We start from the raw sequence: 18,383 nt of genomic DNA on the forward strand, positions 1-18,383 counted from the left end.
GTCTAATGCTATCTAAACAGAGCGGGACGGGCCCTCCCTGGCTGCAGAGCTGAGATAGGCCCAGTTTAGACAACCAGGCAGAAAAAAAAAGGCTTACTGCTGATTGTCTGGATATGTCTGTTTCAAGTAAAGCCCAAGGGAATGCACATGAAGTTTGTGTGTGTTTGTGTGTGTGTGTGTGTGTGGGATGAGGTTAAAATTTGCAATGTTCTCTCTGCCTCTCGTGTGAGTGCTTCAGTCTCTTCGAGTGTGTACGGAATCAGTTGCAAACATGCTACACGCTACATAGCCAATACAGTATGTAATGACCGCTGTGCACTCAAGCAGTGTTTGAGTGAACAAATATCACTCCACAGTACATTAACAAGGACCTTGCGTGAGCAGATCATACTATAAAACAACACAAAGAAGCAGTACAAGCTGGCTTCAGGATCTATAAAATATTTGTAACATTACTCAAAGCCATAGTTGGGTTTATGTTGCTTGATTTCATTACATTAGTCATGTCATTGCTTGAAATGTAGTTAATTTTCTTCTGCTTATTTTCCCCAGCCTATATATTACAAAAGTAATCCGGTTAACCAATTTTTCTGCTACTAACATCCCAAACAACCTCCTGCTTTTTCAGCCATGCCACTCGTAACTTAGTGAATCTGCACACCGGCCAGGGCACTGGTCCATATATATTTAAATGATCATCAAAATTGTCCTCAAGTCAATATTGATGGACCGGTGGCTCGTTAACACCCCGCATCTTATGTAATGTGGTCAATCAGAAGTGTTGCTGTAGATGTATCATTGAGAATTGGACCTTTTTAAAGCTGCACTAATCAATATTTTTGTATTAGAAATAGATCAAATGGCTGTGTATAGTGCGAAAGGGGTCACTTGAAGTGATGAACCCATAGAGATCGACCGACTCTGCACCTTAACATGTTGTTTTGATGCACTTTTAGCTTATGTTCTTGGTTTTCTGGTTTACTCCCACTGCTCTCAACAACCTCACTTCTAGCGGGGGCGGACGGCTGTTATCAGTGAAAAAACTCTGATAAACCCGCTGTATGCTACTACAGCAAGTTAGCCACTACTTAGTAAACACAGTGGCTAACAACGATAATGAAATATGCAATAAATGATAATGTTGTTCCACGTGTGCTGGCCACAACTGTTTGCTGTAAGAACTTTACATGATAATATGTCAGTATTGTGTTTTAGTAACTTGTTTTGCTGCCCCCTAGGTGTTAAAAATCAACTAATGCAGCTTGAAAGTAAAAAACAGGCAAGTTAGATGATTTCATGTTTTTTTTTTTTCTTCTACCTTTTTGGTTCAAAACACTTTTGAAACGTATTGAATTATTTGAAAAATGCCTTGTTACTCAACTTGAAACAAGGTTAATTCATGGAGCCTGAAAAGAACATTGGATATTAGCCATAAGTGAAGTTGTTGTGAATTACAACAGCAAACTAGTGGACCTGTATTAATTATATTAGCTGCTGTCACATATCAGGAAGTGCAGTTATCAGCATCTTGAGAATTAGGCTGCTTTATTTATTTAACCTTTATATATCCAGGGAAACTTCTCCAGACTAGTTGGGGTAAAAGTTGTCCTTTTGTCCACACAAATCCAATGTACTGTACTATGCAGAGGGATCTCTAAATGCTCATTTTACATCACATTTGGTGTATTAAGTAATGATAGTACATGGTTTGAAACAGGCTTTGTCTATCTGTGTGTGTGTGTGTGTGTGTGTGTTTGTTAGCGTGCGTGTGTTTGGGAACATTCAGTGCTTCTGTTCCCGTCCCATTCTGATGTCGGGTTATTTTTAGCCGTGTTCTCTCGGGAGCCTTTGGCTGGGTTCAACTGCTTGTTTTTCTTCCTGTACTCTACCTGTGTGCATGTTCGTCTGTCTGCCTGCCTCTCTCTCTCTGTGCTGGTGTCACTCTCTTTTTCTGACAAGACACTGGCAGACGTTCCCCGCCCCCCCCTCCCCCCCCCTCCCCAAGATGTTCGCACAGAGACTTCAGTCCTGAATCCCCAATGAAAACAGTGCAGTTGGGAAAGGAGAGGGAGTTTATGTCTGTCTTTCTCTCTGTGTATGTGTGTGTGTGTGACTAAGGCCGTATTCACACCAAAGCAGGCGTTGCACCGCATCTCTGCAGGGTTGTGCGGGGGGGGTGTGGGTGTGTTTATTTGTAACAGCCGTGAAACAATCAGGAAATAATGTTTTTTATTTCTCTCATTCACCAGCTTTCTCACTACCACTGCTTCCATTCACTCTCTAGCTTGCCCGACCGACGCTGCTCTCTTCCTCTCTCTCAATCGCTGGTGCTCTCAGCTCGCTGGCTCTCTCTCTCTCTCTCTCTCTCTCTCTCCTTTTTCGGGAAGCTGACAGCAAAGCTTCACTTTACTTTTAACGTTATCAAACGATGGGAAATGTCCTCCCCTCCTCCTGGTGACGTCTTTGTCCTCCCTCATGGCAGGTTGTACAGCTCTGAACAGTCTGATCACCAACTGTGATTGGCCACTGCAGCGTGACGTCGGGTTACGTTTCTCCAAAAGTTGATTCTGGTTCAACTTTCTCACCGCAGGCCGGTGTGGTGCCACTGTGGCCCCCACCCCCTCCGGCCTAAACGCACTACCCCCATTCAAATGAATAGGTGGACTGGTTTTTTACCCTAACGCTTGATTTGGTGTGAATTCAGCCCTAGAGAGACAGGGACACAAAAGAAAGGAGAAACCGCTCGTATTTAAGACCTCAAGGGGAGAATTAAAGCTATAGAGCCAAAGCTTTCTATTAATAGACCAACTCCTGGTGACACTCTGCCTTTCTACCCTCTCTGCCTTTTCTACTATCTTCTTAATTCTTTCTTTCCCTCCATCTATTTCTCCTTCTTCCTTACGTCATTTTTCATCATCCCTCCCATCCTTCTCTCTTCCCTCCTTGTCCTCCTACCTAACTGTTGCACTGATCCTACCTTTTATCTTCAGATACAGATTCTGATACCTATACTCCGGGGTTTTAGCAGATGCCAAGCAGTAATCTGACAACAGTGCTTTTTTTTTCAATTAGCATATTGCATTACATATGTCAACTGATAAATGTCAATAAATCTAAGTTTAGAAATGCCAAAGATATGTTTTGAAACAGCATCACTAGAGCTGCAACAATTAGTCGATTTACTAATCAATTAGTCTGTCGACAAAATGAATTGACAACTATTTTTGATGATCGAATAATTGTTTAATTCATTGTTTTTAAGAAAAATTTACTTTTTTTGACTGTGTGATGGACATTTTTTTTACTATTTTCTGAATTTTTAATGAGCAAATGGTTAATCAATTAATTGAAAAAATAATTGGCAGATTAATTGATAATGAAAACAATTGTTGCAGCCTTAAGTGTCACTATTCAATAATTCGTCCACTTGAGAGAAGTGATAAGTAAATTTTTCTAACTGTAAAATTTCCTGCCCAGTACATCTCTTGGTGGCAATTGTTAACAACACTAATTTGAGGGAACCGTATCAAGAATGTTAATTAATGATAAGGGTTGTATAAAGAAAATTTATATCAGCCACTACATGATTTCTTGAAACTCTCAAATATTGATATTGATATTGGCATCAAAAACCCTGTATCAGTAAGGCTATAGTAAGCACACATCACTTCTTAACTTTAAGTGAATTTGGCTAATTTTAATGCATATTTTAATGATGTTGAATGTTTATTAAGTTGCATTGTCATTTAATTAATAACAGCAACTAACAAACAGTAGTTTAAACAGTGATATTGGGCTACATAGATAAAATCGACTTAACTTGCCTTCACTATAGTTAAATGAGTAGTTTAACATTTTGGAGGAAATACATTTATTGGCTTTCTTGCCAAGAGTTCCAGACTTGATGTTAATCTAAGCTAAGCTAACTGTCTCCTGGCTGTATCTTCATATTTAATGAACAAATTACGAGAGTGGTATCGACCTTCTGATCTCACTCTCAGTAAGAAAGAGCATTTCCCAAATGTCATACTATCCCGTCTATGCAATCAGCACATCTGTCAGATATCCATTCAGAGTTATAAGGTCTTTGGATTGTTATTGGTGCTGATACTGATCTACATCCTTACAGTCCTCCTGCTCTCTTCTGCTTTAAGTATAATCAGTCCTCATCAAGGAGGGTTGTCACAAAGACTTCAGTTCAAACTTTTCTTTTCATCCGTCCACATTTTCGGGTAATTTTCAAAAAAGCTTCTCCAAGAAAGGAAGTATTGAAATATGTATATTCTGTATTTCTGTATTGTAGTATATTAGCCAAATGTATATCTTTTGCACAATCCGTGTTCATGAACGCTGCTACAGTTTCAACTGCTTGCACCAACTCAACCTTTCATTTCTATATTTTAAACCTTAACTTTTAATTCTTCATAAGTTTAAATACTTACCTTGTATCATGCTACTTCTTACCAATGCCCTGGGAATCACAATTTCATGCCATCATCTGAGGCATTTGAACTGAAAAGTATAAATGTAACTGTGATGAGATGACAATAAGGGTTCTTACATCTTTGTAAAAAAAAACACCTAAACCCCCTCTTCATTATCCTCTTTCAGTAGACAGACGGGCATAATCCAAGTTAATTCTGTCACCTCCTTCGCTCCATGATAACATATTTTCTGTTTTAACATAGCTAGAGACACAGTTTAGTTGTTGTCATTGACATTTTTCTGCTTCTGTACTCAGACATCCGAATGAGAATAAAATTGTGATTTGATTGCAGCTTATAAATGCTGCCTGTTAACCAAGGTGAACAGTAACTCCTGTGCTGCTGGATTGAGACAGTCAGATAACTATATCACTCTTTTAATGCTTTATAAGTTGTCTGACAACATAAAATTGTAAATAAATGCAGGTATATAGGCAGCAAAGTGAAGTGAGCGATGATAGAAGCAATTGGATGTGACGGAAAATCAGGCAAAGATTTGTGTCCTCTCTCCACGATACCAAACAAAACGAGTGTGTTCACATTCATCCACTTTTGAAAACATTTACGCAAAGCACTGTCAGGGGTTTGAAAAGAAAATGCCGGCTTAGTATGTACGGAAGGTCAAAATGGAAAGGAAAAGATTTCAAATTTAGCTGGCTTACAATTCTCTTACAATTCTTCACACTTCTCTATTCTTCTTCCTATCAGGAGGATTTGAGGAGGGAAGAAAGAGGGGAGGGAGGGGTTGGATGGGGAATCCTCTTTTGAGGCAAACCCTTTCTGCAGTCCCTAACACAGAGACTGACAGAGGAGAGAAAGAGATTACTAGTACATGCCAGACAAGGTGCTGATACTACGGAGTGTTAATCTTTAACAGATTGGGGCCGCACTCCTCCCGATGCCTTCTGCGTCTGGCTTTTCATCTGTGTGCTGTCTGTTCGTGTGTACGTCCCCCCTCGTTACTCAGTACCTGTGTAGACTTTGAATGAAGGTCAGTCAACTCTGCGGCTGTACCTTTGTTCGGTTACTAGTGTTATTAAACCTTGATAATCTCAATTCCCTGTGGAGTGATTGGAACCGCAAGGTGGCGGAGTAGATATCCTTCGTCAACTGGATGACTAACACTCAGGCCTAACTGTTAGCAAATATCCACCCTTTGGATGTGTCCTTGGGCAAGACATTGATTCGCTACCAGCACTAGATGTGCTGTTCCATAATGCAGTTGACCTCTGACCTCCTTTTTAAGAGACAGAATCAGAAAGAGAAAATTCCCTTGAGATCAGTAAAGAATTTTATTTGCTTGCACAAAGAAATGATACAGGAATCCTTCACAAATCAGGATATATTAGATGTTTTCCTGTTCTTTTGGAAAGTAATTGGACAAAATAGATATCAAATAAGTCTGTTCTTTGTCGATACACTGCACATATGACCACACATTCCTGATAATCAGACTCTGTGGTTTGACGTGAGAATATTTGTTGTGAGGAATTTTCTCCAGCTGCAAGTTGCTTTTGGCCAAACTGAATGTTGTTCCCAGGCTGCATCATTTGGTCCCAAATCCTCAAATTCAGTCAGGTTTGAAAAAGGCTACAGTTATGAATGAGGATGCAGTTTGCTAGTATTTTATCGAGTTTGAATCCAGTATCGAAACCGCTTATCGAATCTGAATCTTTTCGAATCCTTTATCGACTCTTATTAGGTCTACCTTTCAACAAGTCCACAAGCTTAGCTGTGTTGTCATTAAAGGGAATTGAATTGAATTGTGCGACCGCAATAGTCTGCTACAAATAAGAAGCCGTCACCAACAGTATATATTTTCGATAGCTTCGATAAGAGATTCTTTAGATCTTAGCTTCACCCATTTTGGGTATTTTGCTGACTGCGAACGAGATCTAAAATGGAAGTGGCTTTCTGAACCCATCCCTAGTCATGAAATAACAAATGAGCCCGTAATATGAACCTGTAACGTGTCCAGATAACAGGAATCCATGCAAGTCATCAACCACATCCACTTCAGAGCAACAAGGATGACCTCTGTCTTGTTGCATGTAAATTCCTGTGACTAAGTACAACTAATAGTCAGACATACTTAAGTCCTCACACGTTGTGTTCTTTGCCCTATTTCGGATGATTGTGTAAAGTGTGAATGTCTGTGGTTTGTCGATGTGAAACTCAATGTCTGAAATTAACTTTCTGACTCACCTGCCAAGGGGACTGGTAGATGAAAAAATCCCCCAGCCAAGCATATGTTTTACCAGCCAAAATAATATGTTGCCTTTTTGTGTCACATATACATTTGTTGCAGTACATTTAATTGAGATAATAAGGTATTGTCAAGCACCAGTTGCCGGTAGGTTTTCTGTTTGCCGAACCTAGGAGCGCTCAAGATGGTCTGTGGCTGGTGCTCCTTTGCCTCAGACTGTTTCAAGTGCTCCTACAGTTTCGGCACTCTTTAGACGCGTACATATGGTGCATACTGTACATGGACAAACATGAGTAATATCCTCTGAGCCATCATGCCAGATATTTTATTACATCACTGTTTTGGTAGAAACATTTACCTGCCAGCGTGGAGGATAGCCCTCTGAGATTTACTTGCAAAACAGAAGATCTACCTGCATTTGGCGCTTGCCGGATGTTAATTTCAGGCCCTGTGAGACTCGGCTCTACTTTTAGTGGTAAAATCACTCGTTGGGCATTGCAGTCAGGTAAAGTGGGCAACTAAATGAATAACAAATCTTGTAGTAATTTATTAGAGGCTGGTAGGACAGCATTGTTTTCAGAAAGACCCTGCAGCATTCAGTAATTACATCAGAAGTCACGTGTCCCTTAAAAAGTATTTTGACAATGAACGTGTGAAAATATTGTCTTCTTTACATAATAGTCTCAGTTGACGCCCAAGGTCGTCAATGTCGGTTTATCCAGAAAGATTCCCTACATATCCCTCTTTTAGGAATTCCAGCTATGTGAACCTGACCTTCCCTTGGTGGTCTCTGAAGGGGCTGTGGAGGGACTGAACTGTGTCAAGCACACAAAGCAAGGCACTGATGTCCCTGCAGGCCCGACCAAGGTTTTAAAAGATGTCAAGATAGGATTAAGAAGCTCATTGTAGGTCTGTTATTAAGGGTTAATCCACCCAGATTTTTTTTTCCCGACAGGGGGCTTGTTTAATTAATTGAAGTAGATCACACTCTCCAAATCTTGGTAGGAACTCAATGTGAAGACTACTCATAGTAATATGCAGCCAACGGATAACAGCTTTTAAAGCAATTTTAACACCCTTTTCAATTTATTTTTATTGCAGACATCAGGACGATTTTTAAACTAGCATTTTTGAACTTTATATTCTGTCACTGTGTCACTTGATTTAAACAGTTTCCTAATTAAGTGGAAGCTGTGTTAGTGGTAAATAATTATCAAATAAGCAGGGTTTAATACAACAAATAATAAAAAAAAAACAAGTGCATAATAATAAATAAAGCTTGTAAAGCTTTATTTAGACAATTGACATGGGCTTTTTGCAGCAGCACAACTAGGAAAATTAGGTGTTTGAAACATTTTTTGGCCTCTTGGGAACAAACACTACACATATCAATGTTTTATGTTGTTGTGGCAGGCTTGTTAGCAAATAGTTAGCTATTTACACACCCAGAAGATATGAAGCAACATTATCATTCATTAAGAGTCGTGTTTTTGTCTACCTGATGAATAAAAGTCCAATATTTACTCTTCTTTTAGCTCTGTTTTTGGTCTCCTCCAACTCTTAAGGGAAATATCTGGCTCTTTGCTGCTAAATGCTCAATTAGGTTTACCAGCTAATTGCTAACTTTGACTTACATTTGAGGTATAGTTGTTATAGTTGTTGCGGAAAACAGCTGTCTGCTGAGTCTGAAGACAATGCCGATGAGAGCGGTGATGGTGAACAAAAACAGTAAAGTTGCGTGCCATAATTCCTTGTGGGGTTTTTTTTTACTATTATTATTATTATTATTATATTAAATTGCAGCTTCTGCTTGAATATTATAGTTTTACACAACAAATTGCATCATTTCAAGAACATAAATATGGTGAGAACACAGATGCATGGCACCTAAAACAAACAAGTTAGAGAAATGGTACCATGGAGTTGCAGAAGTAATGTTGCACCATCTCCATGCATCGTTGATCAATATATTCTTGATCACTGTTTAATCAATCATCCACATCTGTACACTTAACCTGTCAAATTAGCAGCAGAATAAAGGCGCTTCGATTGGGAAAGAATCCATTAAAAGTACTACAGTATTTTTTACCAATAGGAATATTGTGTTTTTGTGGTTTTGCTTGCAGAGGGAACTGCAGTTAATATTTAGCATTTTAAATATTCCATGATAGATGCCCTTTGTGGATTGTGGGGGATTCTTTAAGCCATTTCTGGCACCATTGTGTCATCTTTCAGCATGCCAGTTGATCATGTGTGGCTGAAATGGATTAAGTATAACAGCGAGAGAGCAGAGGAAGAGGGTAACATGACAACCACAAAGACAAAAGATGCGTAGGAGGAACAGTTAATTAGTCAACATGTTATATTAGTAACACTAGAGCTGGATGAAAACAGAAAGAAAGATCAATTAGAGTTGTATTTTCTTAGACGATGCACCTGACAGACAAAGAGAGTCGGGGACAGGAGACAAGTTTTTCTGCAGATTAGAAGAGAGCAAGAAGGAGATGAAAGTGGATAGAGAAACAGGAGCTTGTATGTTCATGCGTTAGTGTTTGAGTATTGCCTGGGAGCGGGTGGATATGGGGGACTTAAAGGTGGATGAAGAGAAGAGTGGAGAGCACAGATTGAAGGTAGCCAGCTGGGCCATATGTGATGTCTGTCTCCTCCTCCTGCCCTTCTTCCTCTGCTTGATCTGACCACCTGCTTTCTCTCTTTTCTGTCTACCTGTCTCTCACACACACACACACACACACTCTCTCACAAACCCACACAAACAGCAATACATCTCCAGTACAAGTTTGTAGATGCTTGAAGGCATGTCTGACAACATAAACTGAATATATCTCTCGGTTTATTGAGTGGAAGTGTCCCCAGTACACACTGCCACACACTTCCTCATCACATCCTGAGTCTGGTTTCTTCAGCTCTCGCACTGGTCCCTCGGTACCAGGAAGTCTCTGGTCTATTGTGGTTCTATGAAGGGGCCACAAAGGTCAACAGATGACCAATAACAATGGGCCTCAGATCAGAGAGGAACAGAATAAGCCACTGTTAGAAATGAGATCACATTTACTCAGATGTCAGTCCTCCACGTATGTGTGTGTGTGTGTGTGTATGTGAGTTTCAGTTTCAGGTGTTTAAGTTCACATTGCTAATGTGTTTTTATAAGGTTTAATAATCAGCCACAGCCTCCTTTTTTGGACCAGGGTGTTATCTTTCTTACAGTTTGAACCTATAACGTCTCGAACACACCCTTCTCTCCTCCTTTTTCAGACATGGTAACTAATGGTGATCTGTTGCATAAACTACAAACAGCAAATATGTTGACAAAATAAGATATGAAATAGAGGAATAGGGATGTCAGTTTTGGTTAATTTTGCTTTCGACAGACCAGCACCCATTAACTGGTAACTAACCTGTTCATTTTTAAGAAAAGCTGTGACGTAGCTTTTGTTTAGGTGGTCAGAGCTAGCTTGACTTTTAGCTTCCAACGGCTGTTTTGGGAAAAATAACCTGTCTTTTTGAATATAACTTACATCATAGTATAATCACATACTCACACACTCTCCCAACAGGCTCTCGGAAGCTGTCAAAAATTATTTTCTCCTGCAGTTAGCATTTATAAGTCTCCCTGTTTTGTCTTTTTGAGCTCCTTATGATCTGTGACAGCGGTATTTGGCAGCTTGACATATTCCGTTTCTGCAGCAGAGATGTCGGAAGATGCTTTGGACTTGTTTTCACTTGTCATGAGTTTGTTTCCTCCGTTGCAGAACAACACGTCACACGATCCTTCAGAAACTCCTGCACGTTAAACTGGACTAAGGAAACACTATAACACCTCACTATAAACTTGAGACTTTAAGACACTTGCTAGCTTAGCAACATTAAGGCTACAAACAACGCATAATGCAACACTCCCATGTAGGAGTTGGTTTTACACCGTTACTCTATCCATTCAAAAAGAATACATGATGTTATGAACACATAATTGTCAAGCCATTAGCAGAGTCTGTATGCATATTAACCTATAGCCTGACACGCGTAACCGCTCAAAAATGACACCGTGTAACGTTTTCGCCTACACCGAGCGCTTCAGTCCTCTGTTGTTTAACCGTCTTGTAATGTGTCGGCGCCAGTTTGCCGGGTCAGATTCTTCGTGCAGCTGTTGTGCAGGTAATTGCTCACAGGATGGCGAGGTGTCGGGCAGAGCCTCGCTGTTGAGGATTGTCAGGCTGAATCTTGTGTATTTTTCCATTTGTGGTCAGGATAATTGCTCAGGGTTTGCAAGAAAAGAAAAGAAAAAAAAAATCCCCCAGACCTGTTTCTGCTGCTGATCACGTCAGAAAAGAAAAGGGGAGGCTTGTTGTGCTGTGTGTGGATTCCTGCAAATTGTCTGGATGAAGAGGCACTCATGTCTCATCTCTTTTTCTGCGTCTTCCTCTCTATTTTTATCATGTTTTCTCTGTTTTTTTACTTTCCTATTTGACTCTTCTTCTTCCTCGTTCCTCTCTCTTTCGCTCCCTCTCCTCTCTGTTCTCTTTCCGTCTCCTTCGTTTTTTCCCCCCTTACCCTCCTTTTTTTTTGCCGTATATTTGCCTGAATCGCCTCTCCCTTCCTTTTCTCTCTCTCTCTCACTCTCTCTGCTCTGGGATCAGTGGCATCTAATGCTTTCCACTCCGCCTGATTAAGTCAGCACATGTACCCTCTTTACATTATCACTCGCACACATACACACTCGTGCATAAGTGTCCCTACAGACCTAATCAGTCCTTCTCTTAGTTCTCTCTCTCACACCACTCCAGACCTAATGAAAAAACATGAGCTCTGTTAAAAAAAAAAAAAAAAAAAAGAAGGCAAGATGGACATGGCAGAGGAGAGATGGAGAGGAAAAGGTGGCAGTAGAAATAAAAGAGATTGATTGGACAGAAAATAGAAGAGTAGTGTGGCATTTGCAGAGGCAACTAATTAATTAACAAAGCCACCAGTCGCTCTTAACGCCCGTTTCCAGTTCAGAGATATTAATTGTTTCTCATCAGCGTTGGTAGTATCATGCAGCGATGCAATAGGAGGGTAAAAGAGCTGCAGAGAGACAGAAAGACGAGGTGAAGCTAAGAGAAATAACACTCAGAGCAAGGCTGGGTGTTGAAAAGGCTCATTCAACATGCTGATGCATTCATGAGGCTGGAACATTTTCCAACAGGCATGAAATCTTGTGATTTATCCTCCTGCCACTCTATGTGTCGAAAACGGCAATTCAGACACACTCAGTCACCCGGTAAATGTTGTTCTGGTTGGCTGTCATTCACACCACTAAATGCAGCTAAATGGATGTATTGTGCTGTAATGTACCATTGTATTACATTACTCTACCCTCATTTGTATTGAATAAATACCCCACTGTCTAGTGTGTTTGTGTGTGTGTGTGTGTGTTAGGGGAGAAGTGGGGAGTTGCCATTTTGGGTGAATGACTGAGAATATTGCTGGACTGGAAGTCTACTGTGTTTTGTTACTGTCTGTGTGGGCAAGTGCTTGAGGGAGATAATGCGTTAAGTGAGTGAAGGAAAGAGTAAGGATTGGCTTTATTGGATGAGTGTGTGTGTGTGTGTGTGCGTGTGCACCTGCGCGTGCCCGTACGTGCGTGCGCACCTGATTATGATGATGAAGTCTCCCGACGGGACTCTCCCTGCTACAGTCCTCCAGTAGTCTAATGAGAAGCTGTTTCCGTAGTTACCAGGTGTGAGAGCCGGCAGCTCATAATGTCCTGTGGAGAAGAACAAAGGACGAGGAGAGGAGGTGGATGGAGAGAAAAAGAGAGAGAGAGAGAGAGAGCCGGGTTGGAAGTAAAGGCGAAGGAATGAAAGGGGTGGAAGACGCCGGAGAAATGAAACAAACATTAAAAAAAAACAACTGATATCTGATGTGAATGATCAATATAGCTGTGTGTGTGTGTGTGTGTGTGTGTATTGATGTTTGTGCTTGAGAGGATCACTGTGTGTGTTACATATTGTGAGTGAAGAATCTGAATCTTTTATATAATAATAAGCTCGGGGACCCGAGCAAGAACCAGTTCAAATCAATCTCCACTAAAGAGGTAAGAGTGAAGAGCAGTGAGGCTAAGCTGTTGCTATCTGATCAGATCAGATCAGATCAGATCAGGCACCTCCGGAATAAAGTTGACTGGTTCCAAATTAAATAGGCGTTTATGTATCGGTCCAACATTGATACATAGTTCGATAATAACCTCTCGGGCTTCGCTCTCTTTGTGTAAAAGAAATAGAAATTCTTTCTCCTCTGAAATGGGTATTTTAATGGGAAACCCTCTGATTCATAAAGTGCAAATAGACAAAGTCTGCATATTTAGGCTGTTTTTTTTTTTTTCTTTAAAAAAAAAAACAGAAATGGGAAACACGTTTGCACTCTTGTTTTGAGCATCTGAGTATAATACATATAAGAACTGGGTGGTAAACCCAAGACAGCTCTGTAAAAGCTTCCCCAGCTGCTCTGTTTGTTCTGTCACTTAAATGACTTTTCTCTCCTTCTGCTTACATGGTTTTTTTAAATCAAAAAACTGTGTAACATTGAGAATGAATGCTAAGGCTGTCAAATATGCTAAAATGCTATATAAACTTATGTATATGTGTGTGTGTGTATATATATATATATAGAGAGAGAGAGAGAGACTTTTAATGGTCTCGATGGCAGTGAACTGTTTTTTACTTTGCATTACTGTGCTTCATTGTACAGTATTTAGCATTGCACGTGCACAATGTATATCTGCTTGTGTGTGTGTGTGTGTATGGGGGGCAAAAAAGAGTAGAACAAACTTTATTAATATGTAACTTCTCAGCACAAAATGATTAAGACTACTTAAACCACTACTACTGAGAACCACTCCAAAGAAGCTGTGAAAGTAAAACTATGGTAATACATTAAACACTCATCCTTCTTTTAACAGTCTGATGGCACAAATTGGCACATTAGTTTATACCAAACATAGCAGACAGTAAATATAATAAAGATTAGTACAAAAAAACAAGAAAAATCTGTGATTAAAATGATCCAAATGACAGATAAAAGGTTTTTTCCAGATTCAAACCCAGAAGTTCTGTGCTTATGTATATCACAACAACATAACAGCATCTATCTGTTAGTTTTTGTGGCTGCACGTCGTGTAACTTGACATTCTTGAGCTGGAAGGTTCAATTTTTTCTTCCAGGTTCAGTTGAATGAATGACACCTGAACTTTTGCTAACATGTCTCCGGAGAACAGAAAAGAAGGAAGGAGACGGCGCGGCGGAGTGAAAGTCAGGAGAGTAGTAAGAGAAGGTCAGAAAGAAAGTTGTGCAGCGAGCACCTGTCCTTCACACTTTGTTCACTTAAGAATTCAACCCAAGCGAGCGCGCCGTGTTTGTCCGTCCTTGGTATTCCTGTGCCGTCTGCATGTTTCTGTCTATGTGTGAAAATCAATTTGTCGTTGTCTATCAGGGTTATCAAAACTTTTTAAAAGCTTTTTTTTTTTTTTTCTCGTAACTGTGCTTTGTTTTGTGTTGTTGAGTAACACGGCTCTTTGTGTGTCCTTGTTTTTTTATTTATTTATTTATTTTTTGTGTCTGGCAGATCTGATCCACTGCACTAATGAGATGAACGTGAACATTCCCCAGCTGGCGGACACGCTCTTCGAGCGCACGGCCAACTCCAGCTGGGTGGTGGTCTTCAAAGCCCTTATCACCACCCACCACCTCATGATGTACGGCAACGAGGTGGGAGGCTTGCACACACACACACACACACACACACAAACACACACAAACACACACACACACATATTCACAGAAACAAAAGCCCTCCAGGGCAGTCAATGGAGGCTGCATCAATAAGTTATGTTATTACTCAACTCTGTCTTGCCCACGCATTCATAAATACAAACATACACATTTGTATTATTTATTCATGTCCGTATCAGCATCAGGATCAACAGTTGCGGGGCGGGAGGGTGACCGACGCGTACGGGGGTACAAACAGTTACCGAGGACGTCCACGTCGGACACACGGAGCAGAATAATCAAAATAGCAGCGGAGTGCAGAGAATTTAATTAGCTCAGTGTGAGTCGCAAGCAAGATGGGGGACGAGGATAGCGGCAAATGAATAATCAAATAAATTAACTTAGTAAAAAAAAAAAAAAAAAACCAGGGTTGAAAGCTGGAAGAATAACACAAATCCCTCTACGGATCTGCAGACTTTCAAACGGTTTTGGAAATTAAAATTCGAGCAATATCAGCCATGTTTGGGTGAACTTTTTTGGGTTTTATTAAATGCGATTTAGATCAGACATTGTACTGTTTTGCATGATCAAATCCCTTGTCAGCAAAACGTCTCGCTTTATATGTGACAGTGCAGCTTTTTGAAAGGGAGAGGATGGATTTTATTCAGAGAGAGTTGTAGTTTTAGAAGTGCACTCTGTTCTTTAGATAAACTGTTGTAGTTTGCATTTATATTGATCCTCCTCCTCGATACAACAGTACATCCTTACATGAAAATATAGAACGATGTTGAGATGGACTGATGCCATTTTGTTATTTACTATGGTGAGTATAGAGCTGCATATTTTATGAAGCCAAGTTCAATCACAGTGTGTTGCTTTGCTGGAATGTATTATTATTTTATATAACGTAAAATTTATGATCCCTGTAGTATTTGCAGTAGTTTCTAGGACATGCTTACTATAATGTGATCTTTAGATTACTCTCTAAATTAAGTTAAGTAAGTCAAGTTTTGATCCATTTAGTCTCACTTTTATTTAACGATTAACCCAAAAAGCATCTTCAATTCTGCAAATTGAGCATTTCTGATTCCATCGAGCACCAAAAGCTGCTGAAACGGTGCATGCCTGTGTAAACGCAGGTGAATAACATTGTGTACTGACTCTCCTACATGCAAATACTAGCACATAATTCTTCTCGAACACGCACACACACACACACACACACGGCTTTCAAAACGCACTTGAAAGCGGACACACCCTGCCTTCACCACATTCCTTTTGATTTCCATTAAAACGGGGGGGGGGGGAGCATTTCGTCTTTTGTGTAGTCGAGATCACTTGTGTCGACGTTACGTAACGCTTCCTTTTGTCGGGTACTTGTTTATTGCATTAATCTAAACTTCCTCTGAAAAGAGGAAGAGTTGGGTGTGAGATCATTGTGTTTTTGGCACACGAAAGAAGCGTCTAAACTCACCCACCCACACATGAGTGCATGTTAAAATAGTAATGTAGAGAATTGGACAGAATTAGATGATACGTAGGTGGTATAGGTGAATTAGACAGACTTCAATCATAAGGCACTTACATAAGCCGAGACCTCACATGCAGGTCAAAGAGACATCGGTTCATCAGAGGACTGTATGATAAATATTTGCTCAAGCTGTGGAAATTCCCGTTTTTGACAAACCAAATCACGCTAAGTAGGTCACTGCAGAGTAGCAGGAAGTGGTTTAGAGGTATTCCTAAGATGTGTAAGTTGATTTATCTCTTGAGTTGTCACTGTCACACTGAAACTTGTTGATGTTGATATCTCACCTTAAATGACTTCATAATGACTGCAACACTTGTGCTAATTCTTAATATCTGCAACATAACAAGCCGAGTGTGCAGAGATCACAACCAGTATGCCTTCACTGTATGTTATAATAGGAAATGAAGGGTTTATTTTATATTAATGTAGCTTGATTGTATTGTGTTTTCATCATTTTTAATTCTTTATAGACTCATGTAATCTTTGTCAGCTGTTGAGCCAAACATGCAGTCATGTTTCTGTTATTTTTTTTTTTTTTGGATAAACTATCTGCACTCTGAATGATGAAATAATATTGCAATACAGAACAGAAACAATATTAGGATCTGTAATTACATTGTGTTTTTTCACATTGTCAAGCTGAGGTTATAAAATGTGAATGGTGCTACATGGATAAATAACATAGAGCAATACCCTGTGTCAAGTATATTAGAGCTTTAAAATGACTAATAATTCAAGCACAACGGAAATTTAAAATGTTTTAGTGTTAATATGTTGCCATTCAGTTATTATTAATTGTGGAAACTACCAATATCATATAGCCTAGAGTAACTGTAAAACCCTAATAGAAGCACACTTGCAGTACATTACTGCGCTGCATTTCTGGTCGCCCACAGACAGAGTGAGGCTCCAGGCTGTAGTAGAGCGAGTGTGTACTCATCAGCCCGCATTCATCAGGCCTGTCAGGACAGCGGTGCTGACTGAGGCTCGGCAGCCAGGTGTCCCTGCTCCCTCATGGCCGTCCCATCCATTATAGTCAGAGCTGAGAGAAATCTGGCCGTAAAATTAGAAACCACAGACCCACAGAATTGGGGTCAATAGACTGTACATTCCTTTTCAGATCAACACGCTGACCGGTTCCAGCTCGGCCCGGCACTCTGGAGACTCGTACAATCTCTTAACGAAAGCTCAGATAGTAAAGAACATGCAACACGCACGTCAGACAGCTTTGTGGACAGGAGCTGAAGCGACGGATGCATAAGACTTTTGAAAGGCTGTATGCCAGGTAATTCAATTTTAATGCCTACCGCAGAATTGTTGATGTTACAATGGGTATAAGCATTCGAATAGCTGACTCAGGGAGCTGACATTCGTCACTTTAAATATTTCATATCGGCCTGTCAGTCTGATATGATGTTCTACCCCTGAAATTTTATTTTCTTGGGTCACCCTGCCTTAAAGAGCTGCTAAGCCTAAACTAATTTCATTTATCTGGGTTTTTCTGTCTCGTTACTCTGTGTCTTCCTTTCAGAGGCTTTTCTGCACTGATAAGAATGAAAATCAATGGAACAAACTGATATTTTTACAGAATTACAATACAAAATAATAGGTATTTGAGAAAGAAGAAGGAAAGGAGAAGTACTGAAGGGAAAAAAGGAGGCAAAGAAGGAATTAGGAAAGGTAAGGAAAGGAGGAGTTAGAAACGGAAACCTTAGTTTTTACCTTCAATGTTTAAAATTTCAGCTCTAATTCCATGAACACCTCACAAGACATTTAAATGGCAGCTAACTCACCAAAGACAACATGGATACATAGACTCTCACTAAGCAGGTTTTGGGTTATAGATAAATGGATATTGATAGCATGAGTGTTAGCAGAACAGATTTATTGCTTTTTTGCCATTTCACTAGTTCATTGGCAGTGAACACAGCCAAATATGTAGGACAGCATGATATCTCACATGAACAAACTGCAAAAACATGTAGTTCAGGTTAAATTAAGAAGCGCATCTGCATCTCCTGCCAGCCTCTGGTCACCAACTGAATGTTAATCAGTACTGTAATATTTATACCTAGTCTGCTGTTGCATCTATTGTAAGTCGGTCTGAATGTCAGCAAAATGCAGCCGTTTTAAATGCAGCTCATTTTATTCTGCTGTTCCTGGTAATATATTCAGCGCATGCTTTCAAATCAAATGTGGGAATTTAACATTCAGAGTAAATAGCAGGTGAATTAAGTTTTAATATCTCTTCTTTGCCTCAGCTGCCATATTTGTTAAAAGGCTTGGGATGGTGATTAGAGTAATAGGGCGTTTTTTTATATATATATATATGTGTGTGTGTGTGTGTGTCTGGCCAGTATTGATACTCATTCAATTGTTCACCTCTCGTTTTTTCCTCC

At 40.0% G+C, this 18,383-nt stretch overlaps 1 protein-coding gene across 2 annotated transcripts in view; it reads left to right on the forward strand.

The window, feature by feature from the left end:
- The window catches only part of si:ch211-200p22.4 (phosphatidylinositol-binding clathrin assembly protein), an 80,808-nt gene that overhangs the window by 9,485 nt on the left and 52,940 nt on the right, over window positions 1–18,383 (forward strand). For both annotated transcript variants that reach the window (XM_042400663.1, XM_042400664.1), the window contains exon 2: window positions 14,308–14,450. In XM_042400663.1, the coding sequence (XP_042256597.1) occupies window positions 14,308–14,450 (143 nt within the window). The remainder of the gene's footprint in view (window positions 1–14,307; window positions 14,451–18,383) is intronic.

This window comes from Thunnus maccoyii, chromosome 22 (genome assembly GCF_910596095.1).
Source record: "Thunnus maccoyii chromosome 22, fThuMac1.1, whole genome shotgun sequence".
NCBI lineage: Eukaryota > Metazoa > Chordata > Actinopteri > Scombriformes > Scombridae > Thunnus > Thunnus maccoyii.